At 53.1% G+C, this 27,003-nt stretch overlaps 9 protein-coding genes across 9 annotated transcripts; 5 read left to right on the top strand and 4 right to left on the bottom strand.

Annotated features, from left to right (window-relative positions):
- Positions 1-327: 327 nt before the first annotated feature.
- Positions 328-2,759, bottom strand: MRS44_004640 (uncharacterized protein; the record flags this gene model as incomplete). Its single annotated transcript, XM_046270694.2, has 4 exons — positions 328-391; positions 451-1,819; positions 1,875-2,267; positions 2,639-2,759. The coding sequence occupies 4 exons, from the start codon at positions 2,757-2,759 to the stop codon at positions 328-330; spliced, it is 1,947 nt and encodes a 648-aa protein (XP_046136222.2).
- Positions 2,760-4,977: 2,218 nt separating this feature from the next.
- MRS44_004639 (uncharacterized protein) lies at positions 4,978-5,924 on the top strand (the record flags this gene model as incomplete). The annotated part of the gene is made up of 3 exons (XM_065622276.1): positions 4,978-5,046; positions 5,187-5,650; positions 5,801-5,924. The coding sequence occupies 3 exons, from the start codon at positions 4,978-4,980 to the stop codon at positions 5,922-5,924; spliced, it is 657 nt and encodes a 218-aa protein (XP_065478348.1).
- A 290-nt stretch (positions 5,925-6,214) lies between these two features.
- Positions 6,215-8,247, top strand: MRS44_004638 (uncharacterized protein; the record flags this gene model as incomplete). Its single annotated transcript, XM_046268839.2, has 2 exons — positions 6,215-7,807; positions 7,861-8,247. 2 exons carry the CDS (start codon positions 6,215-6,217, stop codon positions 8,245-8,247), a joined length of 1,980 nt encoding a protein of 659 aa, XP_046136223.1.
- Positions 8,248-10,370: 2,123 nt separating this feature from the next.
- On the bottom strand, positions 10,371-11,494 carry MRS44_004637 (uncharacterized protein; the record flags this gene model as incomplete). Its single annotated transcript, XM_065622275.1, has 4 exons — positions 10,371-10,616; positions 10,659-10,890; positions 10,946-11,429; positions 11,485-11,494. 4 exons carry the CDS (start codon positions 11,492-11,494, stop codon positions 10,371-10,373), a joined length of 972 nt encoding a protein of 323 aa, XP_065478347.1.
- A 1,629-nt stretch (positions 11,495-13,123) lies between these two features.
- On the top strand, positions 13,124-15,457 carry MRS44_004636 (uncharacterized protein; the record flags this gene model as incomplete). The annotated part of the gene is made up of 3 exons (XM_046275596.2): positions 13,124-13,948; positions 14,522-14,877; positions 14,932-15,457. The coding sequence occupies 3 exons, from the start codon at positions 13,124-13,126 to the stop codon at positions 15,455-15,457; spliced, it is 1,707 nt and encodes a 568-aa protein (XP_046136226.2).
- A 1,447-nt stretch (positions 15,458-16,904) lies between these two features.
- Positions 16,905-19,023, top strand: MRS44_004635 (uncharacterized protein; the record flags this gene model as incomplete). The annotated part of the gene is made up of 3 exons (XM_046268841.2): positions 16,905-16,991; positions 17,039-18,696; positions 18,753-19,023. 3 exons carry the CDS (start codon positions 16,905-16,907, stop codon positions 19,021-19,023), a joined length of 2,016 nt encoding a protein of 671 aa, XP_046136227.1.
- Positions 19,024-20,013: 990 nt separating this feature from the next.
- On the top strand, positions 20,014-20,950 carry MRS44_004634 (uncharacterized protein; the record flags this gene model as incomplete). Its single annotated transcript, XM_046275597.2, has 3 exons — positions 20,014-20,253; positions 20,318-20,614; positions 20,672-20,950. 3 exons carry the CDS (start codon positions 20,014-20,016, stop codon positions 20,948-20,950), a joined length of 816 nt encoding a protein of 271 aa, XP_046136228.1.
- A 589-nt stretch (positions 20,951-21,539) lies between these two features.
- MRS44_004633 (uncharacterized protein) lies at positions 21,540-22,165 on the bottom strand (the record flags this gene model as incomplete). The annotated part of the gene is made up of 3 exons (XM_065622274.1): positions 21,540-21,682; positions 21,780-21,851; positions 22,162-22,165. The coding sequence occupies 3 exons, from the start codon at positions 22,163-22,165 to the stop codon at positions 21,540-21,542; spliced, it is 219 nt and encodes a 72-aa protein (XP_065478346.1).
- Positions 22,166-22,695: 530 nt separating this feature from the next.
- MRS44_004632 (uncharacterized protein) lies at positions 22,696-25,207 on the bottom strand (the record flags this gene model as incomplete). The annotated part of the gene is made up of 3 exons (XM_046275598.2): positions 22,696-23,648; positions 23,705-24,602; positions 24,653-25,207. 3 exons carry the CDS (start codon positions 25,205-25,207, stop codon positions 22,696-22,698), a joined length of 2,406 nt encoding a protein of 801 aa, XP_046136230.1.
- Positions 25,208-27,003: the final 1,796 nt, after the last annotated feature.

Below are 27,003 nucleotides of genomic sequence, written 5' to 3'. Positions count from 1 at the left end.
TGAGCTGAACAATACAAGCTCTTGTACTAGGTCGTTCCTCATACTAATTCTAAACAAAACTTGACTTTGTCCTGCTTGATAGACAATCCCAAGTGATGTGATAACACACGCAAAAGACGCAATTCCTAAAAGCCCAGTCCATCCAAGTCGGGTCTGGTCCCAACAACTCAGATCTGCCTTGTGGCCCCTATTCGTATATTGTCCATTGTATAACTCTCGCCTCAACGCCCGCACATGTTGTTTCAGAAAGCAAAACCAATCCAGTTCCAAGCCGAATCGACAATGTCGTGTTCGTAGTTTTTCCAATCAAGGAAGTAAAGAGATCTATCATCGAGCCCATTCGACAACCTCGAGAGCCATCATTACCAGAATGAGAGTGGAGGGAAGAATCCTGTCAGGTGTTAGCGCATCTCGGGCTGCATTATGCCGAGGGACCGGGGTTTAGCTTACCAAATGACATAGCTCTGGAACAGAATTCTGCCCATGGTCTTCTCAAAGACACTGTTGATCTGGCAAATCTGGGCCAGCTGCAGAGCGCTAGGAGCGCCGGTGAGCAGGAAGCAGACAATGACGAAGATGGGATCGTCAAGAATGCTGACGGGCACGTATTTGGCCATCAGCGCGAGCATTGGGGCCATGATAGCGGTGGGCAAGACCATGCGGCAAAGGAGCGAGGCGACCAGGAGCTTGTTACCGATGCGCTCCTCCTCGGGGTCGAGAGCTTCATCCTTAGCCATGGTGTTGCGCGCAAGGTTGGCACCCAGCACAACCAGGATCAGCGGGACGGCGACATCTCCACTGGAACGGATGGCGTTGGTGACACTGTTCTGGACAAAAGAGCCCTCTTCGAAGAACAGACGCTGAAGGGCAGGGATGGAGGCGACCAGAATGGCAATAAGCATAGCCCAGAGCGGGGGGTTCATGAACTCCCAGATGAAGTTGTTGAACTTCTCACCGACTCGCTTCATGAACTTCAGGAACGACTTGACCGAAGCGGGGGACTTCTGGTACAAGTTGCAGACACCCTTCGATGTAGCCTTTCCGAGGCGAATGAAAGGGGCCTTTGCCGATGAGGTCGCTCGCGCCAAGAAACCACAGCACTCTTCATCGTCTTCCAACGATGGGACGCGAGGGAATGTCTCAATACCACCCTCGTTGCCGTTAAGATAGCCGTTGGTTCCAACCTGTCCCTGGTGGTTCTTGGAAGTGGTCTTCTTGGAAAGAAAATCATCATCGCTAGAAACAGCCAGGGAAACTCGGGAGGCATGGGCAATGGGCGTGCGACCGGCAGGGTCATAGTTTTCCGAATCGATGCTCTGGTGGTCTCCCTCGTCCTCGGTCTCCCCATCAAGACCCTCGATCAGGACCTCAACCTCGGGCTCCTCATGCTCTTCATCGCGATATCGCTGTCCTTCCTCGGCAATCTGCTCGCGGTACTCAGGATACTTGTCCTTGGAAGCCAAGAGGACGTGATAGCCCCAGCTCCAGCGGACGAGCTGACCAAGTTGCTGGAAGATAAGGAGATACAGGATGCCTCGGGCACCGACCTCGTCGTCGTTATCTCCAGGAACCTTGTCCCAATGCAAGCCCTTGAGTGTCTGCGAAAGCGAGAGAACGAGAGAAATGGGCAGCGAGTTGGAGTTGCCAAAGACGCCCATGGCGGTGACAAAGTTGGAAGCGCGTCTGTTGAATCGGAACACTTTCGCGACGAGAACCGACACAGTCCAGGACACAAAGGTCTGGACGATGAAAATCACGGGGATGATGGCGAGATCGGAAAGCTTCTCAGCGTTAAGCTGCGAGGCGAGCTTTGTGAAGACTAGTAGATGTCAGTGTCTGAAGGAGCTTGCAAGATGTTGATAGGCGCGACGTACTCAGGCATGGCGTGAATAACATCACATTCAGGTTTGCCAAAAACTTCTGCTTCTCGGCATCAAAGTGGCCGAGTCGCGCAACGATGTAGCCTGGCAAACTGACACAGACTACTTCGAGGACGGCCTCAAAGACCAGGAGGCAAAGATGCCCCAGAGAAGGATGCGACTCATGGGTGTTCGCTAAGGTCTGCAGAGGCAATTCGTATGCATCTTGGGCCAACTGCGTCAGCCGGAACGACGGTACCGAAAAGGTCCGCAACGAAGCCATCAAAAACTGGCGATGGTTCGTTTCGTTGTCGTTGTTGATAAAGATGAGTTGTTGGTGGTCGGCGCAAATCGGGGGGCGATAAGGGGAGCTCGCTTTTATCGGGGGCGCGCAGGCTGCGACTGCGGCTGCGAAAGATAAGGCACCCAAGCAACGACCAATAGTGCTAGGCGCGGGAGGATCAGGAGAGAGCAATTAAAGGCAAGACTCTCTGAAATTGACCAGGTCTTGCGCTGTTTTAAGGTTGCAAGAGGGAAAAAGCAACGGCAGCGATGACGAGATCAAGGGAAAAGACGTGGGAGTGGGCTCTTTAGATGGGGCGAAAGGCGGCGGTGCCGGCCATGGCAATGGATTGGATCTTGGATACCTGGAGCAAACCCACGATGCACGTTCCCCCATGGTCGATTGATAACCTAGTTCAGCTAGGTAAACTATGACAAAGGCTATGTGCTGTCAGATGCCCCGTCGACACTTGCATGGACTGCTCGGCTACAGTAACCCAAAGCTGGAGCTTCAGGTCCTTGAGAGCTGTCTGCCGCTTTCTTTGTGACGGGCACATCAACCTGCACCTCTCCCGGAACAAGCTTTTGAGCATATGCGCCCTGAGGTAACCCAGCCATTGCCTGAACCGTCCGGGGCAGAGCAGCTGAAACCTTGCCGTGGCGTCAGGGCGTGGGTGATACACAAGGATTTCCTACACTTTGATGAGCGCGCCACGCGTCTTTGGGAGGCCAACTATCGATCGGAGCAGGCTCCAATTGGGCTCAAGCTGTGACTGTGCTGTAACGAGGCCACGTCGACGTGACGCCTCAATCGATGACTCCCCTCGCGAGCCATCCAGCGAATCAGTCGCTGAGACATTCACGAGCAGCAGCAAAGCTGATTGATCGAGACGAAGCGACGTTTGAAGAGGTGACGGAATCCATCATCAAGCGTCCCGGGGTGGCTTGAGCAGGGGTAGAGAAAAAAGAGTTGACCTGGGCGGGGCGCCAATGGGTTGGACTGTGGCGCCATGGCAACAACCGCCTTCGTCATGGCTTAATCAAGGCACGTTGTCCATCCCTCCATGCTCAGAGGTCGGCAGTGGACAAGCCAAGAAAAGGTCCAGCCCAGGATTCGGCTGAGGAGAAGAAGGCTGTGCTGGACGATCCAGCCAGGGGCAAAAAGAAATTCCACGAGACAAGTCACGAGACTCGGGGAGAATCTTTGATCCATGAGATACCAGCCATGAACTCTTTTTCAATTACCGCCCAGTTTAGACCAAGCCTGCCTGCCTGCCTAGCAGAAGGTAGCCTCAACATCCAGCCATAAGCCCGTTGGAAACTTCAAGGGGTTTGAGTGAAATTATTATTCCCTTTTGCCTGCGCCATGGCAAAGCCCTTGCATAAGCTCATCAAGCATTCCTTTGCAGGTTTCTTGCTTCCGCCGCCATGTGTAAAAGCCCGCGTTCCAGGGTCAACGTAAAATGACCAGTGGCCAGACATGTCTGGCATGAGAGAATGATGCACATCACACAACCATCCCACTAAGGTCAGAGACATCCCCAAGGTGGAAGTGAGTGTGCTTTGATCGCCCGCACGTCAAACGCGGCGAGGGAGCATTGGCAGGCCCGGCTCCCCACGTGGAACGTGAGGTTTGGAGTCCCCGATGCCATGACGACTGGGGCTGTCTCAGGCCTGGTCTCCAACTCCAAGGGGTAGAGATGTGCAGTCTGTCACGATGCATGCACACGCGAGCAGGTAATGTTGACGGCAAAAATGCGACAAGATATCATTGTACTGCCAGACCTTTTCCAGTTGGTACTCAAGGTTAGCACAGCTTGTTTGATGCTGCACCAGTGTCAGGTTGGCTTGTTAGATGTCAGCATGCCTTGGAATATTACCAAAGTGAAATCAACATCTCCAATTTTCCATCCACACTTATCACCATCGCGATGGTACCGATACATGTCTCCTATGTCTCTGGTCGACTGATAGGCGTGATAATCTTGTGCTGTTTCAGATACACCTGTTTCGTTTTGTCTTATCTGGTGATTAACCCTCTCTATGATGAAAATCTATGCATATCTTTACCCCTCTTGATGCCATGTCAAAGATGTTCATCGTGGGCAGCGGGTAGCGGGGATATCGCCGACCCATCACTTGCACCGCCAAGGCAGGGCACCAAGCAGGTTACGAGGCGATGCAGCCGACTGGGCCGAGGCTGATAAAATAAGACGCACACATGACTATCTGATTTATAAGATGAGATGCACCGATACTTGTGTCAGCCTGATTCAGCCTGCGGTGTTTCTCCTACTGCCCGTCCAAGTACCCACCTCTAGCCAAGGCCAGCTTCAAGCCACAGTTTATATCGACAGCATCAACGTCATCGGAACAGCTTCCCCATCGACGATGGCGTCGCAAATTTCCCAAAATCAAGGACGGACGAATCGCGCGCGAAGCCTTGGAAAATCATACTCCTTCCCGAACGGCGCATTATTACCCATTTTACCATAGGCGTGTGCAGCCGTTTTTTCCTAGACGCTGTGCTAAAAATGTCTGGAAAATTATCGTAGAGATTGGCAGATTACATCACTGTTTCGGCACCAGCGATCATTGACCTCACTAGATTGCGGTCTCTGCAAAAGATGAAAATCCCATTTGGCCATATTTCTGGGCCCATTTGGCACTGGTCACACAATTTCAGTGACATTAGCGCAGATTTCTGCCCTTCCCTCCACTGCAAAAAGTCGTCGATAGGTTGGATCCCTGTCGCAACCTAAGCCCGTCGCGGGGAGTTCCATCCATCCATCGCCAAGTACCTGTAGTGTCCAGGGCAGGGATAGGGGCATTCGCCATGAAGCCACCTCAAGCGGCGCCCAGTGGCAGCACCGGTGCCCAGCGTGTCCGAGGGGAGAGCTGCGCCGTAATTTGGACCGGATTTTTTGCTGGTTAGGTTGGAGGTTCCACGTCCGGTCAGTCCTGGCCCACCTTAACCAAATACCAACCTCACCACCACTACATTCTCGCGCCTTTCTCACAAAACCATCACCATCCACTTCACAGTCGTCTTGCTCTTCTCCTCCTCACAGCGACCTCTTCGCAACTTCTGAGCTTCCACTGCGCATCCTACCCGCGCAGACGCCGCCTGCAGCTTTACACAAGTCATTGGCCCCTCGTCTTCCCCTCCCTCGCTCCTCTGTTCGCCTGCGCAAGCCTGCCCGCGACCCCGCACCCGCACCCGGCCACTTGCACGTTGCCCGACCACAGAGACGCGCCGGATCGGATGGATACCTGAGCCAATTCCATTGCCTTTTTGCGGTTCATTGCAGCCAGGGGCTTGTCGAGGTACGAGTGCAATCGCCATGTGCATCCGGTGGCCTAGCCACGAGTAGCAAGAGACGGCGCATCAGGCAAAAGAAACGCATGCTAACGGCCGAGTCTAATCCAGATCCCGCCGAGAAACCTCCTCATCGACCCCTCCTCAAAGTTCGTGAACCATCGTCGACCTCGTCCCGCGAATATCGCCTGTTTTGGGCATATCATGGTTGAGAGGTGGCTTCTCATGATACAGTTTGGGTAGAAGCTCCGCAGCACCCGCATCCCTGTTCGCGCATCCGCCATCACCTCCCAAGTGCAATATCTGCACCCGACGCAACACAATTTTCAACCCGCTCAAGGGCCATCGATCCCGATATCACAAACCAGCGTGCCTCTTTGGGCTTCTTCGTCCCCGGTCTTCTGCAACCTTCATCCTCCGGCGACAAGGCCCCCAGTCGCTTTGGTCGCAGTCTAGAGTTCTAAAGGTCTAGACCGCCCGCTGCGAGCCTCCGTCTAGCTCCAAAAATCGCACCATCTGCTTCCCCTCCATCCCTCCTCTTCGTACCTATCGAATCGATCGCGTCCCGTCTCCCGATCGACAGCTCCCCGCGGTCCTTGCAAGCTGTCTCTCGTGACCTCGACGCCGCCTTATCGAATTTTGTTCTACCACCTGTTTCCCGCTGTTGGCAGATATCCCGATCATCCACCATCACAACTTGCTCAACAGTCTTGCTTTGTCTCTTTTACCTAGGTAGCTCCGCCGTACCCTTCCGATGTCCGCCTCCGGCTCGATTCCGGCCACGCCGGACGACTCGTCCTTGAAGGAGTTTTCCACACCTGCGTCTCCAGGCTCTGAAGACTCGTCCGAACCAAGCACACCGCTCGAATCTCCTAGTCACGACAGCCCCGATGAGCTCCCGAGAAGAATGCCGTCGTTACGGTCCGTGTCTGATCCCCCCAACATGAACCCAAATTCGACAGCCATGGGTCTCTTGGGTATGGCTAGACATCCTGTGTCGACGTCGTCGAGCTTCGCCGGAAGCGGTGGTGCCTCGGTAGAAAACAGCATCATGGCCAAGGCGCGGGCGTTACATCAACAGCGAATGCAAAAAGGCATGTCGCCCGCTGGCGGCGGCCCTATGTCGCCTGCGGGACAGTCGCCAACGGGTAACATGTCAAACGGTTTCCCCGCGAATCTACGCATGCCTCCTAATATGCAACGGCCAAGCGCCATCCCACATCCAAGGTCCGCTCCCATCCTCCCGAAACCGTCATTGAGCGAGAGGAGGGCCAAGATGGGAGGTGGTATGGGCATGAAGCTGTCTGATATGAGCGGAGCAAGCCCTGCCCCGACCACCGGCATGAGACGAACAGGTCCTCCTGGGAAGCTGTCGGACATTACAGGCGACAAGCCTGGCCAGCCACAATCGAACGGAACGGGTCCTACAGGTCAAGGGTCGAAGATGGACGACTTTAAGAAATACATCGACACTGAGAAGGGCTGGGTGACGTTTGATGGCGCTGCTACAATTACACGGACCGGAGTCAACTTTGCCAACGGCCAGACCTTTAGAATCTCACTCGACGAGGTGGAAACGTTGGCAGAGCTGGGCAAGGGTAACTATGGAACCGTCTACAAGGTGAGGCATGCCAAGAGGAGAGTTCCCCGGTTCGGTCAAGGTCTCGGTGCAAAGCCCGTCCCTGTCCAGTACTCGCAGTCGGACCCAACACCAGTACGGCCGGCCGAGGATGCTGCCGACTCAGAGAAGAGCGACGGCACAACCGGGACCATCATGGCCATGAAGGAGATGCGGTTGGAGCTTGACGATGCCAAGTTCACAACCATTCTGAAGGAGCTCGTCATCCTCCACGAATGTGTTTCACCTTACATTATCGACTTTTACGGTGCCTTCTTCCAAGAGGGCGCTGTTTACATGTGCATCGAGTACATGGACGGCGGGTCCATCGACAAGTTGTACAGCGGAGGTATCCCAGAGAACGTACTACGAAAGATCACATACTCCACAGTCATGGGTCTCAAGTCCCTCAAGGACGAGCACAGCATCATCCACCGTGATGTCAAGCCGACAAATATCCTGGTTAACACACGTGGCCAGGTCAAGATCTGCGATTTTGGCGTCAGTGGTAACCTCGTGGCCAGCATAGCCAGGACAAACATCGGCTGCCAGAGTTACATGGCACCGGAACGAATCTCTGGTGGCGGTTTTGCACAGGCGGGCAACGCAGACGGGTCATACAGCGTCCAGAGCGATGTCTGGAGTCTAGGTCTGACCATCATCGAGTGTGCCAAGGGTGCCTACCCTTACCCGCCTGAGGTGTCATCCACCATCTTTAGCCAACTGAGCGTAAGTGACCTCATATATCTTCAACCATGCTACATAACTAACTGGATCAACAGGCCATCGTCGAGGGCGAACCACCAGCTATGCCAGAAGAGGGCTACTCGGATACGGCCAAGGACTTTGTCAGAGGGTGCCTCCACAAGATCCCCATGAAACGACCAACCTATGCCATGATGCTGAAGCACGCATGGCTCAGCGAATTCAGCAAACCCCAAACGATTACTGAAGAGGCGGAGGAAGGAGACGAGGTCGAAAAGGTGGCCGAAGCTGTCGGCAAGATTGACCTGAAGTCATCCACTGAGGACGCCGAGGTAGCAGAATGGGTTAACAACGTGCTGCGCCGAAAGAGAGAGGACCTGGATAGTGACGGGCCGGCGAGACCAGCATTGCACACAGCACCACTCGACACCGTCAGTCCAATCTCGAGCCCGAACAATGTATGAGTGCCGCAGCGAGGATGTCAAAGCATCAAAGGAGAACGAACGAAAACGTTGACCCGCCAACAGAGCAGGTATCTGGCTGGTGAAACAGAAGGGGGATTCTGAGGGCACACAGGCAGGCACTGTGCAATAGATCCATGTGATGGCTCAGCTTGCAGTTCTGCCTTTGTTGACGAGACAACAAGCACTTGATTGCTTGCGGGATTTGTCTATCCCCTCTGTTGGTCCATATTTGCTATTGAATTTTCCTGGAAAACGCCCTGTACACGCTTTGGGATGGTTTTAGACGGACATGGGTTGGATCTATGCATATTTCTTTTATGGACGAACAGAACTAAATAGGGGTGAAGGGGGGCGGTTTGGAATCGGCCAGGGCACCATATTTTTGGTTCCTCTTTTTTTTTTTTTTGTTTTGTTTCCTCATGTACGTATACGAAGGAATGGAAAAGTGAATGACACGAGAAGATGGGATGGGAATACAAAGAGAGGGCTTTGAGGGCGACTTCGGGCTTTCGTTGGGTTAAGAATGGCTGAGATGAGATGCATAGTGAGTGGGAGGATGTGTGAAGTAAGAGAAGGAGGAAACAAGAGAAATAAATGGAAAAAGTTGAATACTATCGTGGTCAGTCAACATAATGAATGAACTTGTGAGTGAGCAAGGTTTCTGTCGATCAACGGTCATCGAGTTGGATGTACTTTGAGGGGCTCTTGGCTATAAGTTTGTTTAAAGTCAGAGCATATTCTGTGAAGTAGTCAGGAGGGTCGAGAAATCAACGAGGCAAATCATCTCAGAACTCCTCTCAAAGGTCATGACTTCATCATGATTGGGTGAATGTACATAAAAACACTAAAGTGAGCAAAGAGATATCATGAGGAAAATCTAGCATGGGTCTCTTCTAGACTATTTATTCTACTTCTGTTACTATCATTAGAGCAGAATGTGCTCATTCCTTTCTTTGCCTTGGTCGGTGTTTTGTTCCTTGGCCCGTGTAGTAGTAGTTCCTATACTCGAGCTTGGCCTAGTTGTCGGCAAACTAGCATGTAATACGCAGAGATGATTGTCCAAGGGAGGAATGCCCGCCCCAGAGTAGAACAATGTAGAGCATCGATCTCCTTCCTCAAACGTTTCAGTTAGGGGTACTGCACATTCAGTAGGCCTTCATCAGCATGGTGGTGGCGGTATCACCGCTCGGCCAGATCAGCTCCTCCCAGTGGCATATTCTGTCCCAGATGCTATACATGAAGCCACAGAAACCAAGAATTGGGAGTGCTACCAAAGCTAGGTCACGATCCCAAGTCTTCTTTTGGGGGCTGGGGCTTTACAACATGAGCTTATCTAGAAAGCAAGATGAGAGGTGCTTAGAAAACTTACGAGCCTGTAAAGGAACGCTTCCCCTCTATGCCGGGCTTCCAGTTTATGTCAAAGATGGTATTCGTCCAGTCTACGTCGAGGGGGATGGATTTCCAGCCTGCGACTGGGGGAGAGGCTTCACTTCCGAGTCGGTAGGGGTCGGCATCGTCTCTAGAACGATCGTAGTAGTGGCAGGTGTATTCTATCGGGAGGCAGAGGATAAAGACGTGTCTATCAGGAAGTAGACGCAAATATGGGCCATGCATTTATAGGTTTAACCACTTTATGAAGATGTCACAGGCGCAATGCCTGACGCCTTCAAACTTCAAATAAGCTTCGTTGAAATGCATGGCAAAAGCTTGATGTCGAGCATGGTATAATAAACAAGCTGTTTCCCTCTGGCAGCCAGTTCGTTTCCTCTCTCCATGTCTAAACTAAGCAGCCAGGATGAGTGTTTAGTCAAAGTTACCACACGACATGTTGCGCCAATGATGAACCCAGGTCACGAAGCTATCCATCAGGATGGCAACAAAGCTGAATGCTACACTGGGAAACTGAGGCACTGCGTTAATTCATTGTATTATCTCGCAATAGGTATCTTTCATTACAGTTTGATTTGATTAATCGCTCATGACTCGGGGACAAAACGTCGACATTACTCCTGGAGCATGCTTAAATGCCACCCTCCCAAGAAAAAAAGACATCGTGTATACAACAGCCCGAACAGCGTGTTCGGGTGATAGATGGATAGTGGCCGAGATGTGAGCGTATTACGTTAGGTCTTGCTACCGCTGCCGGCCTGGGCAGCGGCAATGTTGGTTTCAGAGGGAATGGTGGTGGTGGTGTCAGCCACATTGTCTTCGTCTGCTCTGGCTGTCAAGTCAACAGCTTCGGCGTTGACAGGACGGTTGCCTTCATCTTGAACAGGACGAAGCTCAACATGGTCCTGGCCTCGGGCTTCACCCTCAGCCGACGCACCAGCACCATCCCCTTCCGCGTCCCGCACGGCGGCCGTTGCCGGCTTCAAGGGCGTCGTCCCGCGCTACGAGTAGTCGTCCTTGACGCGGCGGCCATCGTAGCCCGTGGTGCTGCGGACGCTGCGGTTTCGTCGCCAGGGGCGGCCGCTGTAGCCTCCGCTGGACGACGACTTGTCACCGCGCAGGCCCAGGAAGAAGAGCACGGTGGCGAGGAAGAGAGCGGCCCAAGAGGCCCAGCCAAAGCCAAAGGCGTACCTGCCGAGGGAGGCGGAGCGTCCATCGGACTTGAAGGCATCACGAGCCTTGACAAAGGTGGCACTTGAGATTGTTAGTGAGTGAGTTGAATTTTGGTTGTGGGTGAGGAAATACATACGTCATCAGGGACATGGCAACTGAGGAGCACAGCAGAGCCAGGGTCGAGAAGCATCCCGAGATGGCAGCGCCAAGACGGCCGCAGCAAGCGAGGAATCCAGTGAAGAAGGCGACCGTCTCAAAGAAGAGGGTGATGAGGATAAACACCCATCCGAAGCGCCAGAGCAAAAAGTACTCGCCCGAGGTTCGGTCACCATCGCTGCCGCCGACCAACGAGTCCGGTGCACCGGAGGGGTTCGAGCTCCAGGCGCGGCCGATGGAGGGCGCAGGGCGAGCACCGCTGCAGTCCTTGTTTCCGGCGCCACAGATGTAGAAGAAGGTCCACTGGGTGACATCGCGGGCGCCGGTGATGTCGCTTGTGTCGGCGCGGAGGAAATAGGTCTTGTTGAGGGGCGTGGTATTGTTAAGGCCCGAGAGAATGATGAACCAGAGGAAGAGGAGGGACGCGGCGAGAAGGACGAGGGCCGCGAGGCCGAGGGGGGCGTCTGAAGTCACGATTAGTGGTGATGTCTGGGTTTTTGGTGTTTAGGGGCAACTCACGCTTTGCCATTGTGATTGATTTTCGAGAGAAGCTGAACAAACTCGATCTGACTAGCAAAAGAGTCGCTCGCTTGTCAAGTTAAGGGCCTGACCGAGGGAAAAAAAGAAGGTCAAATGTGCCGACGTCGGTTGATTTTTGCTGCTATATTTGCTTGCTTGCTTGTCGTGTCGTCACGCCAGGATCACCACCAGGGAAGCAAGGCAAGCACTGTAAAAAGGGCGCTAGTGGGGTCGGGCGTTTTGGCGTGTTTAATTACCGGCAGATGGGGAAAGGGAAGAAAAAGCAGGGAACAAGAAGAAGAAGGGAGAGTTAAGGGAAGCAAAAGATCGCGCTGGAGCTTGTTTTTCTTTGCCGAGGTGAATTTGTTTTTGTTTCTTTTCCCTCCCTCTCTTTTTTAGCTTTTTCAATAGCGCATGTACAGAGTCAAATGTGATGTGATGCTTTGCCGATGCCTCGTGTTGCTGGTGGAGCCACTGGATGTCTGTCTCAGTCGACAGAGAATGATGTCTTATTAGAGGGACAACGATGAGAAGAGGAGGAATAAGAAGGTGGGCAAACAGGTTCTGGGGAGAACAAGGCTAATAAATCATGGATGGGATGGTCCAGGGAGGGGGATCGGGATCGCAGTCACAGTCCAGCCAATTCAGTCTGGAGATGGAGGCGTTACGTAGGCTCCCGTGGTCCATCACCACCAAAGACTGTGTGAATGGCACTAAAAAGCCTGGTTCACCGCACAGAGCCCATGATGCTTTCCAGTGCCAAGAGAGGGTGGGGAGACGGACGGGACTCTCTCTCGTCTCCCCTCTAGGTGGAACAGACCCATCGCTCCAAAGCCTGGGCGATGACGACACTGGCGGCGATTCTGGACCAGGGAGGAGGTAAAGCTCAGCTTGCTGCTGTCCCCCCCGACATTATCCATCCTTCCGTCCATCCAGGCTAGCGCAGAGCAAAGAAAAGCGTAGCTTCGCTGATGTCATTGCATCCGAGTTGATGATGCCGACGATTCAGTTGTTTGTCCATGAGCTCTTGTCGATTATGGATTATGGGGCGACAAAATATTGCCAAGAAGCTGAGCATCAAGACAAACAAGCTCGGTCGTACGTGTTGAGCATCTCTATTCATGTGATTGACCCAAGCTCCAGCCAATAGCTTTTTAGCTCTTGCTCGTCTCGGTCAAACAGATGGATTGGCTTCACGTTGGTATCACCCATCTTGCCCGTTTGACAGCTGCCGATCGAGACTTGAAGTAGCTCAGCTGAGCAAGACGGGATGAAAGTCTGTGCAAAAAAGGGAACGGACGAGATTGTTCGGAACCTTCCCCCTCCGGCGCCGACTTTTTTCATTGCCGACGTCACATCTCCACAAGCGCCCTTTTTTCCCTCGGCGCCATCTGGCCCGGGCCCACGAGATCTTCAGAAGGAAAGTCCTTCTTTTTTTCCACCACAAGAGATTCAGGTCAGGTCACACGGGGGGACTTGTTTCGTAGATCCCTGCCAAGCCACGTCGACCGCCCCCCCGCCAGTTGTCCTCCAATCCAACTGTAAGGAATTCTCATCCTGTTGGCCCGGGATCATGTTGCAGCCCAGGTTACGGCCCTCCGCCGTCCTTCTCTCCACTCTAGCCCGCTCCGAAACCCGGATGCCGGCCGCCCGTCGATGGGCCTCCCTCCTTGTGCATCAGCATCTCACCGGCTCCGGCCCCGGCGCCTTTGTCCCCTATGACGAAGCCGACGCCGCTCAGGAGAAGCTCCGCTCTCGCCTGCTCGCCTGGAAGACCCTCCCCAACGACGAACCGCCCCGTCCGCATCTCCTCTCCTTTGAAGCTACCCCGACTCTGACCCTTGGCCGCCGTCAAACCGACCTGACACCAACCCAGACCTCACGCTTCCGTGCGCCCCTCCGGGTTGCCCTCCCTGACCGCCGTGATGCCGTCCCCGAGCAAACCTTCATCCCCGATGTAAGACAGACGGCCCGCGGTGGGTTGACCACCTACCACGGTCCGGGACAGCTAGTGCTGTGGCCGGTGCTGGACATGCACTCGCCGCTATACGCGCGGTACTCTGTGATGTCGTATGCGGCCCATCTTGAGGCCACGACGCGGCGTCTGCTGGTCGACCTGTTCGGTCTACAGACATACACAACCCGCGACGAGCCCGGCGTCTGGGTCCCCACGCCGGAGGGGCAGCCGGCGCGCAAGATCGCAGCCATGGGAGTGCACCACCGGCGGCACGTCACAGCTTTAGGCATTGCCGTCAACATCGACGTGCCGGTTGAAGGCCCCGAGGAGGTGAACCCATGGGCACGATTCGTGCCGTGTGGCCTCGAGGGCAAGCTTGTCACATCTGTAGCTGCAGAACTAGGAGGGGGTCTAAAGGATCGGGACATGGCATCTTTGGCGGCAAGGTGGGCAGAGCTGTTTGAGGAGGGCTTGATAGATGAGACCAAGAGGGATGTAGAGGGAGAGGTGAATTCGGGTCTTCGCCGAGCAGTGGTATAGCAGGGAGTGTTTAATCTAGATATTATATACTTAGCATAAAGGTACCGCTTGAACTTATAGAGAGGACCTCGTAAAAACTTTATAATATACCTACCTATATACATATGCTTCAGAGAATATATATGTCCTCTATATTATATCTATCTGATTTATATATATATTACTTAAAGATCTTTTATTTTTTTTGTTTTAACTTAGTGTAATAATTCCTAGCACCCTCTCCAAGGTTATCAACTGCTTGTGGAGTAAAACTGCTGCTGTTCCTGTAATATTTGCCACATCAGAGCATCTTTTCCAACACTACTTGTATTATCAATCACCCAGCAAATTCAAGTTGATTAACCAACCCAAACAACCGCCTTTCCAGCTCATCCGGAGCATTTCAACTATCATCTCCCGCCACATGGGCAACAGCGTCATTAAAATCACTCGTAGGTGCGACTGTGCAATTGCAACCTCCCAAGTTCAAAGGTACTGCGTAGTAATGCCTTTCTCCTCCAGCATGGCTTGATGGCGCTCATACTTTAAGAAGACTAACAGTTCTTGCCTCAAAACCAGCGCATTGATGGGTCTGAAGTACTGCAGGGTCTCACAGCATGTGGCGCAGACGAAGCGGATGGCTGGACCAGCAAAGGGGCCATGCGGAGGAGTTGCCTATCAAGCACCCTGCCTGCAACACCTAGATCTAAGAGAATTCCATCTGACTCTTGTAACGGCGAAGCAGCAATGTTGGACTGTGGCTCGTCAGGTATCATTGAGCGCGTCTCCCCAGGCGTCGCTTTGAAACAGCCAATTGTATATCTGAGCCAAACCGAAGTCGATGAACGAGTTGCCAATTGTTTTTCTGTCGAAAAGCAAATCCTCAAGAGACTAGGCCACCATCCTAGGATCGTAAGGTGATCTCGAAGCTGCAATGTCTAGTCGCTGAATGCTTGCTAACCCCTCTATAGATTCCTCGGGCTTCAGGGCAATGGTATTCTCCTGGCCGAAGCCAGCCATGGCAACCCCCAGGCTTACCTAGATAGCTACCCCTCCACGAGTCTTGGCCAGCGCCTGACCTGGTGCCGTCAAGTTGCAGAGGCCATCGACTGCATCCATAGCCGTGGCGTCGTCCACTCAGACCTTCGACCAGGCAATATACTCGTACATGAGACAACACCGGGAGCTCGGGACCTGCAACTCTGCGACTTTGGCGGTTCGGTCTGCCAAGAGCTAGGCCTCGACGGCTTTTCCCTGCCAGACGGCCCATTTTACAGCCCCGTGTTCGAGAACAGGACAAGCACGCTGTTGGACATCTTTGGGATGGGTTCAATTTTCTACACCATCCTCACTGGGAGGTGGCCATACAAGACGACTCCAGGCAGGTTTGCTAAAGTCGACGACAGGCTCGACTGGGAAGAGCGGATTGTGTACCCGAACTTCAAGGCGGGAAAGTTTCCCGACGTCGAGCAGCTGCCAGGGGGGGTGTCATACTAAAGTGCTGGATGAGACAGTATGCGACTGCACGAGAAGCTTTGTCCGCGCTCGAAGAGGCTCTACCGGGGACTTCAAGCTTGAGCATCCACGATGGCCTGGATAACAGTACCAGGAGGGGGGGCCCAGGACTATCGGATGATAGCCGGGACATTCAAGGCATGGCGGCTTGAAACCTGCAACACTGATGGCTGGCTCGAAGCTGCCTCGCGGCCGGGCTGCGGAATGGAGGCAAGGGAAACTCAATCGCCCTTCTCCTCAAGTAACATCCAACAAAGGTGAGAAGTTCGAGTTTGGCATGCATATGAGTGTGGCTCGGGAATTAGGAGGTGCACTGGCGGTAGACCCTGAGCCGTTCGCTCACCACTTAATTCCCTTAACATCCATGTCGTGGTGAAGACTTGGCTCGCCCCGGATGAATCCAAGACTTTTAACGAGGTCGCTTACGGATTGAAAAGATGGTTACAGATCAAGGATTATTCAGATCGAGCATCATTTCTCGACCTGTAGTAGTATTTATCCAGGCCGCCGGCGACCAACAAAAGACTCGGCCCGCCGGCGCTCGTCAAACAAAAAGCCAAGGCCGACTTTGAAAATCCTTCAAAAAAAACAGTCTCTGGGGAAGAAAATATCCATGCGAGATAAGAAGAAAAAAAATCATGGTACATATGCCAAGACGATGCCTTCGAACTGGGGGAGACGAGCTTATCAAAGAACCATGGTCTTTCTTATCAAGCCTCCCCCATTCGTCCAAGCCCTATTACCCCAGAGAATCTTGACAAAGCAAGACCAGCAACTCTTTTCCTTATTATCTGTGATAGCGCTGAATCACTCTTGATTGTCATTGAATTAAAGTGCCAAGCTAAACATGTGCGTGCAGCTCGACCCATGGTATTGGATGGATCTAACGGAGAATAAACGCCATCAGCATCCACTCGCCCGCTCTGAGGCTCTGATGACAAAACACCACTCAAAGACCTTATCACTACCAAGAACTACCGTGCATTAGCACCTCTTCCAAGCAGCAAACCTGTGGGGGCAAAGCATCAAGCCCCGGATTGAACTTCTCCGTCATCGCACCCGTCGCGATGGTTCTTTATTCGCTTCCCCATCGCTTCCCCGGTGTCGTCTCCAGTTCCCCCGGCGTGATCCTGAGTTCCCCGGCGGCGTCACCCCTGTTCTTTTCTGTGACTGATCGACGTATGCCCTCCTTATCTCATGTAACGATACTCCCAAGCCCTCAAAGGTGTTGCTGCATAATGCTTCAACACCTGCAAGGCTTGGCTTTGGCTTGGCCTTGCTGATAGGGCTGGGGATCCAATGTTCAAGCATGTGTAGAGTAGTATATATGGCGAGTGTTCCTGTCGGTCTACTTGATCTACACTGCCAGCCACATCCTGTGAAGCTACAGAGCAAAGACTCCAAGTGATATCCACCAGCTTCTACAAACATGGCTGGTTCTGGGACTCCAGCTCTGAGCCAGGGCGCCGGCTACGGCATCGTCCTCGGCGTCGGCCTCGCCTTTGCCGTCTTCATGGTTAGTCTCTTGTCTGAAAGACAATATCACAAGCTCACATCTCGCAGATCAGCCTCACCCACATCCTCAAGCGCCACAACAATGAGGTCCAGACGTCCGAGATGTTCAACACGGCCGGCCGCTCCATGAAGTCGGGACTCGTCGCCGCCGCCGTCGTCTCCTCGTGGACATGGGCCGCCACCCTCCTACAGAGTTCCGGTGTCTGCTACCGGTACGGCGTCTCGGGCCCGTTCTGGTATGCTTCCGGAGCGACTGTGCAGATTCTTCTCTTCGCGACCTTGGCCATCATGCTCAAGAAACGTGCCCCTAACGCACATACCTTTCTCGAAGTCATCAAGGCTCGCTATGGGACACCTGCTCACTTCACTTTCATCGTCTTTGGCATCTTGACCAACGTGCTTGTGTCTCTGATGTTGATCTCTGGTGGTGCTGCAACCGTCAATGCTCTAACCGGCATGAACACTATCGCTGCCATCTTCCTGCTCCCTGTGGGTGTCGTTGCTTATACCTTCATTGGAGGTCTCAAAGCCACCTTCATCACCGACTACATCCACGGCGGTGTTGTGCTCATCATTATCATCATCTTTGCCCTGACGGCCTATGCATCCTCCGATGTCCTGGGCAGTCCCTCTGCTGTGTATGACCTCCTTGTCGAGGCAGCCAAGGCCCACCCAGTCTCCGGCAACCAAGACGGCAGCTATCTGACGATGCGATCCAAGGGGGGAGTCACATTCTTCGTCATCAACATTGTCGGCAACTTTGGTACCGTCTTCCTCGACAACGGCTACTACAACAAGGCCATCGCCGCGCACCCTGTCCATGCCCTCCCTGGCTACATCATCGGAGGTCTTGCCTGGTTCGCCATCCCCTGGCTGACTGCCACCACTCTGGGTCTCTCAGCCCTCGCCCTCGAGTCGAACCCTCGCTTCCCCACGTACCCGGAGCGTATGAGCGAGGCTGACGTCTCGGCTGGTTTGGCTCTTCCATATGCTGCTGTTGCTCTTCTGGGCAAGGGTGGAGCCATCGCCACTCTTCTCATGGTCTTCCTGGCGGTCACTTCGTCCTTCAACTCTGAGCTGGTTGCCACGTCGTCCATCTTCACCTATGACATCTACCGAACCTATTTCCGTCCCAATGCCAGTGGCAAGAGCCTTATCTGGATGTCCCATGCCTGCATGGTCGTCTACGCTCTTATTATCTGCTGTATTTCCGTCGGACTGTGGTACAATGGAATCTCGATGGGATACCTCTACCTCCTCATGGGTGTGCTCATCTCTGCGGCTGTGCTCCCAGCGACACTGACTCTCATCTGGCGCGGCCAGAACCGATGGGCGGCCACCCTGTCTCCCATCCTCGGTGCCGCCTGTGCCATCTCGGCGTGGCTGGCGACTGCGAGCAAGACATGCGGCAAGCTGGATGTGACTTGCACCGGATCCAACGATCCCATGCTTGCTGGCAACCTCACGGCCCTACTCTCCCCGGTCATCTTCATCCCAATCTTTTGTCTAATCTTTGGTTTTGACAAGTATGACTGGCAGTCGATGATGAACATCCGCAGAGCAGATGATCACGATGTGATCAAGGAGTCCGGCCTTGACGAGGAGGCCCAGAGGCAGGTGGCCGCGGCTCAACAGGCCGACTTTGAGGAGGAGCAGCGAAAGCTCGAGAAGGCTTTCAAGATTGCCAGCACCATGACAATCATTCTGTAAGTTGTCCTCCATACCCGGAAGCAGTCGAATCCATGCTAACCAGTGTTTCCAGAACTCTGTCGTTCCTCGTGCTCTGGCCTATGCCGATGTACGGTTCCCGTTATGTCTTTTCCAAGCCCTTCTTCACCGGCTGGGTCAGCGTGGGCATCATCTGGATCTTCCTCTCTCTTTTCGCAGTTGGCATCTACCCTCTATGGGAGAGCCGCGCAACGATTGCCCGGGTGTGTACGTCCTTGGTCAAGGGTAGGCGCCCAAACACTATCGTGCAGGGTGAGGCGGTGATGGAGGAGTCGAGTGGCCGGGCTACACCGGAGAAGCAATAGGGGATGAAGAAGTTGATGGAAATATCAGGCTAAATACCCATGGAAGTGAAATTTGCACAAAATTGGTTGAGGGAGCGTCACATCCAAGTGTCTGCGTGAATCTCGAGTGTAATAATATGCAAAAAGACTTGAGTCTTGTTGTCAGTTCACGGAACACCTGAATGAAGGAAGCCTTATGAGTAGTCAGCTATTTCTTATGAGACAGCAACTCCATCAAAAACCATGCTTGACTTCACAATGCGACAACATGGAGCAAAAAGGACCAAGTCCCCAAGCTCAATCAGAGTCAAGAGACGCAAAAAAAACAAGTCACATGCCCCGTACTGGAATCGAACCAGTGATCTTATCATTACTAGTGATACGCTTTACCACTGAGCCAACGGGGCTTCCTTGTGAGCTTGTTGGAGAGGGCTGACGAAATTGAGCCTATGCGGGGCGACGGATGCTGTTGGCAGGGTTCGTGGGCAAGCAATAATAGCGATGGTAGGTGTCGTGTCGTTAGTATGGTCAGAGATGGTAAAGGGCCCTAGCCGACGTGAAAACTGGTGATATGCAAGGTGACGGATGGTCGGCGATGGTGTTGAGGATGAAAAGTGACAAAGAGAAGTGAGAGGGAAGGCAGTGGAAGTGATGTTCCCGTGCTTGTGCTTAGCAAGTGCGTCATCATTCAGGCACCTGCTGCTGAAATTTATTGTAACCAAGCCGAGTGAACGGGAATACAATGATAACAAATTTCAATGGTAGTCCACATCCAAATGGATATCAAGCTCATAATAATATCTTCTCATTTTTGACTGCATTTTTATAAAATATTGAGACCTCGTTTGGTTTCCTGAGACTTTACACTTGAGCCTGAGTACAGTGCCCAATTACTCAAGTCCTCACAGTCCCCACCCCCACCATGGCACATCCCACCAACCTCACTCCAGCGCTCGCACAGTACAGACATATCAAAATCTCCAATATCAAAATCATCATCCCTCAGAAAAGATGGCCTCCTCGTCACGCATACCTCACCTCCTAGAGTCCTACCTCTCTCTGCCTCCAGAGGCATCTCTCATACTCCTCACCAGTGTTCTCGGCGCAAGCTCGAATTGGCTTACCCTGCGCCATGTGTACTCGTATCTGAAGGGAAGCGCAGATGGGGATGAGGGTGCGAGAGATACTGGAGTTGTTCTGGTCAGCTTCATGAGAGATGGAGCTTTCTGGAGAGAGGGTGCAACCAAGATGGTGAGTTTTGTTCGAATATCTCATCTTTCAATAATCTAGTACGTCTTGACTAACCTACAGTCAGGGACTGGATCTAGATGCTCTCAGCAGGACAGGGCGCTTCACTTTCGTCGATGGTCTCACAGGACTGTACAGCAGTGCTCAACCAGCAGTGCGCCCTTCAGTACCAGGTGCGCGCAAAGAGAGAATTATAAGAAGTACAAATCTTGCAGACGTAAAGAAAGAGGTTGAAGGCGCCATTGCAGACCTGCGGACGTCGCGCAAAGTTCTCATCATCGACCAACTCGACGCCTTACTTGCCATCACCGACGAGTCAACCACAGGCCTCGCTCTCCAGAACCTAGTTCTTTCTCTCCGCAGTGTGAGTTTCCCTTTGACTACAGTATGTGTGATAATTATAAACTAACTGGCACTGCAGCTTGTTCACAGCACCCTCCTCACCCTCTCAGCCGATACACCTCTCATCGCTGCCCAAGCCACAACGCTGGAGCGCGAACATGCCAGCCTCGCCCTCTCAGCGGTGCACGCGGCTGATGCGGTGCTGGCCCTGCGGATGCTGGACACGGGAACAGCGAGGGACGTCAGCGGGGTTGTGCGTATCACGGGGCCTGGAGTCGAGGGCATGGGCGGTGCGGCTGAGTTCTTGTATCATGTTGCTGCTGATGGAGGGGTCAAGGTGTTTGAGAGGGGAACCTGAGAGACAGGTTTCCAGGGTAGAGAAGTTGGATAAGAACCGAGTGTGTGGTAGAGTCCTCGACTTGGGTTGGGCCAAAAGAACGGTTGAAATCCATATCAACGAATAGATCACTGGCTCGAGCCTCTCATGAAAGCACATCAAGACTCGTCACACATTAACAACAAGCCAATTGCACATATGGCTCATATTCTCCCACACACCAAAACCTCTCAACCGCCAGGGCACCTTCATGCAGAATCAAGATGCCATTTCAGAACCTCGTGAGTGACCGAATCCCTATGGAATCTCAGAAAAGCAAAAGGGTCCTCTTTTTTTGTCCTTGCTCAAACATGTAAAACACCGTGCCCATGCTCCAGCCGCCCCTTTCATCCGCGAACCAAAACCAGACACCTGCTCCGTCCACCACCAACACCGTGGTTCTCCAAGCCTGGAGTTCTTTCCCTTCCGCCGTTCATTCAGCTCTAAAAGAGCAGTTCCCGTGCGGGGTGCGCACACACCATCTTTATCAAATTCCGTTCAGGCGGGGGAGAAGAGGGACGGGGCGGTGAGAGGGTGGTGAAGGGAGGGTAGAGGGATGCGGTATCCCCGTTTAAGCCTCCTTGCTGATGCCCCGGGCGCCCTTGGGCTGGCCAGTCTGGAAGCCGTTCTTGAATCGTCGGGACACATCCTTGAGGTAGCGGGTTCGGCCGGTGCCGACGGTCTTTCTTCGCTTCGCCTTCTCGGACCAGTTGTCTGCACGAGGGATCGGGTCAGTATGACATGCCCAACGGACAAGCACCATCCGAGTCGAGATTGTCGGGTCGAGGTGCGTTTTTGGGGTTTCACGTACACTTCCGGGTCTTAGCAGAAGGGTAGCCGCAAGCAGCGCACTCCTTCTTCTGGATGTGAAGGGAGCGACGACCTAGATATCCCATCAGTCTCCCGATTCATTCGAGGTTTCCATGTCTCCAATCCAGGCCATTCCCCGTCGCTCATTGTCGTTAAAAATTCCGTCTCGGTTCTCGTCGAATTCGTTGATGCGCTGATCGAGGAAGGCCTGGTAAGGAGAGGGAGAGGGCACAAGGACTAACCGCATCGTCGGCACAGAGTGTGCGTCTTGTTGTGACGCTTACCGAAGCTGGAGGTACCCTTCGCTGTTGGCGATCGCGTTAGCAAAAAACCCGTTTCTCTCGAGGGAAGAGTCCCCTCTACCCGGTGAGGTGGTCACGTACTCATCTTGGCTGTGGTGTTTGGGCGGTTAGTAGGATGGCGATCGAGAAATTCTCAAACTTGGGAGGGCTTTTTTGGTGGAGTGGTCGAATTGCTTGCTGAGCCCTAAGAAACCGGGGTTCGGTGTGTGCGAGCTAAGTCATGTGATCTCGATTGGCGCGAACTGCACGTGACTGGGGCAAGGTCGGTGCCAAGATTTACCACCACAAGAGGAAAAGCGTCTTGAGAGGAGGCAATTGTGATGGGAAGAATTCATACAATAATTGCTGTGCAATCGGTTCCAGGCGCGTTTGTTCAGTGATTTGATAGTGATTTCTCACACATTAACATCCATTGGACCGTTTTACACCAATCTCGGAGGCTATTGACTATCGTCCATAAACATCAATCATGATTGAGGTATCTCGCCAACTAACAATCCTATAAAAACATAACCCATTCCATAACGCCTGAAGAATCCCAGCAAATATTCCAGAATCTCGCTTTCCAAACTAAAACCCACGGCTCTAATCCTTAATCCTTTACTTTCTTAAATCTTAATTCCAAGTTGAGGGTCCAATCGTTGTTCCGTTGGCAATTGACTTGCTCACTGCCAAGTGCTTCCAATCCGAAGTATTGAAAGCACCAAAGTTCCCCCACCAGTTAGGAGGGTTGGCACTCGTCAGATACAAGGTGAAGAAGATCACCATGGTTGACAGGATGAGGCCGCAGTCAAGAGCCGCAGAGGTGATGTAGTTGTACTGCAGCCACCATCCAGTATATCTCCTCTTGATGAAGTGGTTGAAGAAGGTGCCAACCATACCCCAGCAGAGGTAGATATAGACACTGGCCGGAGGGAGCATGCCAGAGCCTCCAAAGATAAGAGGCGTGCTAACATAGCGCCAGATGGATCGAGGCCACTTCCGAGCAATGAGCCATGTCAGAATAGGTGTGACAGCGCCAACAAGCCAGAACCACTGAAGGGAGGAGTAGATGGCGCCGTTGCTGAAGATTCGGGCCGGGCCAATAGCTCCCCAGATAACGGAGGCCGTGTAGAAAACACGACCGCCAGGGCACGTGTAGTTGTTGGGTTGATCATCATGACAGACATCGGGGATATGTCCCAGTGCCCAGTTCATAACGCAAATCTGTACAATGGCGGACCAGATGGACGCAACCAACTGGGACGAGAACATGACCCGTGGAGGGACCTTCATGTAATGGCCAAGCTTGAGATCCTGGGCAAAGTAGAGGGCCTGACCCATGCAGATGTAGCCGTAGTTCTTGAACATCATCATGGCCATGGGGCGTCCAGGGACCATATATCCAATGATGAACTCTGTCAGAACATTGAGACCAAGCTGAATGTTGGTAATGGCTTGCACGACACCAATGGGGATCAGCCAGAGAATGGGGATGAGAATGCACAGGAAGTAGGCCCAAACGGGGAACCCAGTTGGCCAGCCAGCGACGACACCAATGGAGATGGAGATCATGACGACGAAGAGAGCTGTTTACAGGTCAGAATTGCGATTCTGCGGTCGTTGCAAAAGGGGTTTAACTTACCAGCATACCACCAATCCTCTGCATCCCTATACTTCTTCATCAAGCGCATGTGAACATCATCTTCCTGGTTGCGAGCCTGCCTGAATTGCCTCCAGATTTCCTGACCATGGTACAGAAAAACATGCACAACAACAGCCGTGACAGCAGCAAAGGAGAGGCCGTACGACAGAGCAAACTGCGTTGGCAGGAAGAGAGGCGAATACTCCTTGTAGGCGGTCTCGTTGAAGTGGAAGTTGTGGTCGAGAATCCTGGAGACGTTGTAGACGTTGCCCGTGTTGTCGTAAGACTCGGAGGACTGAACGGGGAAGTAATCAGAGTACCAGGTTCCGGTAAAGTGAATTCCCATCGAGATGCAGACGAAGAAGACGACAATGCCCACGAGAACGTTGGCGATAGCGTGGAAGGGCGGGATCAAAGGGGACTGCAGATAACCGCTGTACACGGTCCAGTCGAAAGAAGTAGGCATCAAGCCATAGCCGGTCAGACCTCCAAAGATCTTGTTGACAGTGACATTGTGAGGAGCCACCCAGCAGATCCAGGTGAAGTAGGATAGACCCTTGAAGATCCAGCCAGGGAACCAGTACCAGATAAAGCCCCCGCCTGCCACAATCAAGAACCATCGATATCGTCCAACCTTCCAGCCATTGGTCTTGGTCGGGTCGGAACCAGAGTGGTCGTGAAGGGTGTAGAAGAGCGCACAGTTGACCAAGTCGGTGGGCCAGATCATTGCGGCGGGCCACACCAGAAAGCGACGCGCCAGTCCAGCCAATCCATATCCAGTGCAGAGAGTTGTGATGCCGAAGAGAACTTGGAATGCCCAGCCGAATTTCTGGCCATAAAAGATCTGCTGGGCCAGGAGGACATCTGTCGCATAAAGAACACCACCACCGTAAGCAGCCTAGAAACGAGGTCAGCCAGAGCCTGCGTCAGTGCAGAGAAAGGTCTCACGTTAGACATGGCGACGATAACCACATGCTCCTTGTAGTTGAACTTTCCGGGCTTCAGGTTGAATTTGAGGCCAAAGAGATTCCATTCGCGATCGGGCATGATGAGATCCCAGCCGAGACCCAAGGGATACGCGACGAGCTGAACGACGTATGTAGATACGGTAATACTAGGGTTGCGCAGCGAGAAGAGCATATTGATACCGGAACCGATAGTACAAAGGACCATGCCAATAACCCAGGCGCGGATGGTGTTGGCAGGGACATCTACATCGTAGTTTCGGACAACAGCCCTCACCTCGGGGTAGGGGCTGTTGTCCTCCATGAGCGCGTGCTCAATCTCGATGCCCTTTTCGGCATTTCCAGTTGCGATAGCGGCGTCAACATCGGTAAGGTCGTCGATGGGCAGGTTCGGGTCGAACTTGTGGGATTTCTCAAACTGCTGGAGGTTCTCAAGACGATCGCGGCCAGAGGCGGAGATGGCAGCGGCCTCGAGGGGGCCTGGGATGGGGATGATGTCCTCGGCCTCGTGGCGCTTGCGGAAGAGGGACGGCGCCATGGTGGTTGGTTATCTGACGGCAACGCCCGTTATTGTCTGGGCGATAGCGACAGCGACGGGCGACCTAACGGCGACGCGTGGGTTGCTTCGAAGCCCGCGATGGCAGCGACGGCAGCAGCGACGACGGCAGCAACAGCGACCTTTTGAGCGATGCTGGATTCGCAAGAGGCAGTGTAGAAGCAAGAAAAGAGGGAATGAATGCCCTGCCGACGGTCGGCTGCTTAGTTGGTCTGCTCTGCTTAGCGGGTGTGGTTATACAGACCCAGGCCCCGGGGGGCGGTCTCAGCCCCAGAGACAAGCCCAGACAGGGCAGGCCCAGACGACGAATCTCCCCGCGAAGAGGACCAGATTGGCACCGCTGCTGCAGTCTTGGAGACTCTCGCTGGAACCCGCTTCTAGACGATCCCGGACATAGCGTGATGTTCTTGCTGCGCTTCCATCACGGACAACGGCACAGTTTTTGGGGCCACCTTCCTAAAGAGGCATGGCCGGCCCTTGGCCTTGTTCGTGCGTTCGAGTTTCGATGGTCCTTCTGTGGCCGCGAGTCGAAGAGATTCGGACCTTTTGTCGACCTGCCCTCCCATTCTATTTGATGGGCCACTTTTTCCGTTTGGTTCTTTTGGATTGTGTTCTTGGAAGATTCGTGCATTGAAACATGCAAAAGCAACTGCCCTGAGGGCATCATCGCTCCCACCTTCAGCCCTCAGGTCGCATCAGATGCCCTGCTCGCTTCGCAATCAATTGCCCCTGAGCCCATGGCACGCCATTCAGCCCTCGCTATCAGCCAATGAGAAGCCGTCCGGATGGCGTTGAAACCTTCAATGGGCGGCTTATCTCCCTCCTCTCTGGGGCTAGCCTCGGACTATTCCATGGCCGTGGTAGTGGTGAGGATTTACACGTTGGCAGGTGCGAGTCTCTTTCCCCCCAGCTTGGCACTTTTGTCTCTATAAACGGCATGACCGGCCGTCTGTCCTGATAAACAGCTGCTTCTCGACCAGATCCAGGGTCTTTGAGTATCAGTCTCGGGCGGTATCCAGCGTCTCGGATACAGGGTGCAGCCTAGAAGAACCTGGGGCTTCCGCAAATCGGACAGATGCTCTCCATACACTCAACAACATTGCCATCTTCCATTCCCCTCAACATCAAAGTAAAGATCTGATACTCTAGTTCGAATCTTATTTTATCTGGCCGATTACTGTACTGTATCCCAACAGATGGAGCTTTCCGGAAATAATTCCTCGGTTTGCCTGATCCACATCACATTCAAATAGTTCCTCTACTGTAGTGGCGGTCCTCAGCAAAAGGTCCCTCGCATAAACAAAGACGGAGAATGTCTCCATACACATGTCCACGCGGCGAACTTTTGTTTCCCTTGACTCACGGTGCAACCAGAATACCGGGACCTTTTGAGGGTCAGCCCATTCCGGCTCCAAGCTTCTCGGCCGAGACGTCGCATGCCGTGTCGCTGCCGGTTCATGGATCGACGAGATCAGCTAATAACTCAACCTTGATAGTCAGACTGGGGAACTTTTGTTCTTGACAAATGGCTTTGTAACATATAGGATTTAGCTTCTGGAGAAACACGGATCTGATATTCATCGCCCCATGTTGTGTCAAGAATGCATATGGCGAGGATCCGACGTCGCTTTACCCTGAGCCCAAGAGCAACCATTGGTTCTCACATGGGTTTCTCATTTCCTTGAATACATCCTATCTTGCATATCGTGTTCTATCTATGCATTCAGAAATTCTCATGATCGAGATGTGCCGAGCGTAAGCATGTGCAGCATATTCAT

This window comes from Fusarium solani (assembly GCF_023522795.1).
Source record: "Fusarium solani strain SB1 chromosome Unknown bctg00000002, whole genome shotgun sequence".
Taxonomy (NCBI): Eukaryota; Fungi; Ascomycota; class Sordariomycetes; order Hypocreales; family Nectriaceae; genus Fusarium; species Fusarium solani.
Note: the sequence above shows the minus strand (reverse complement) of the source record. Positions and strands in the feature narration are given on the sequence as shown.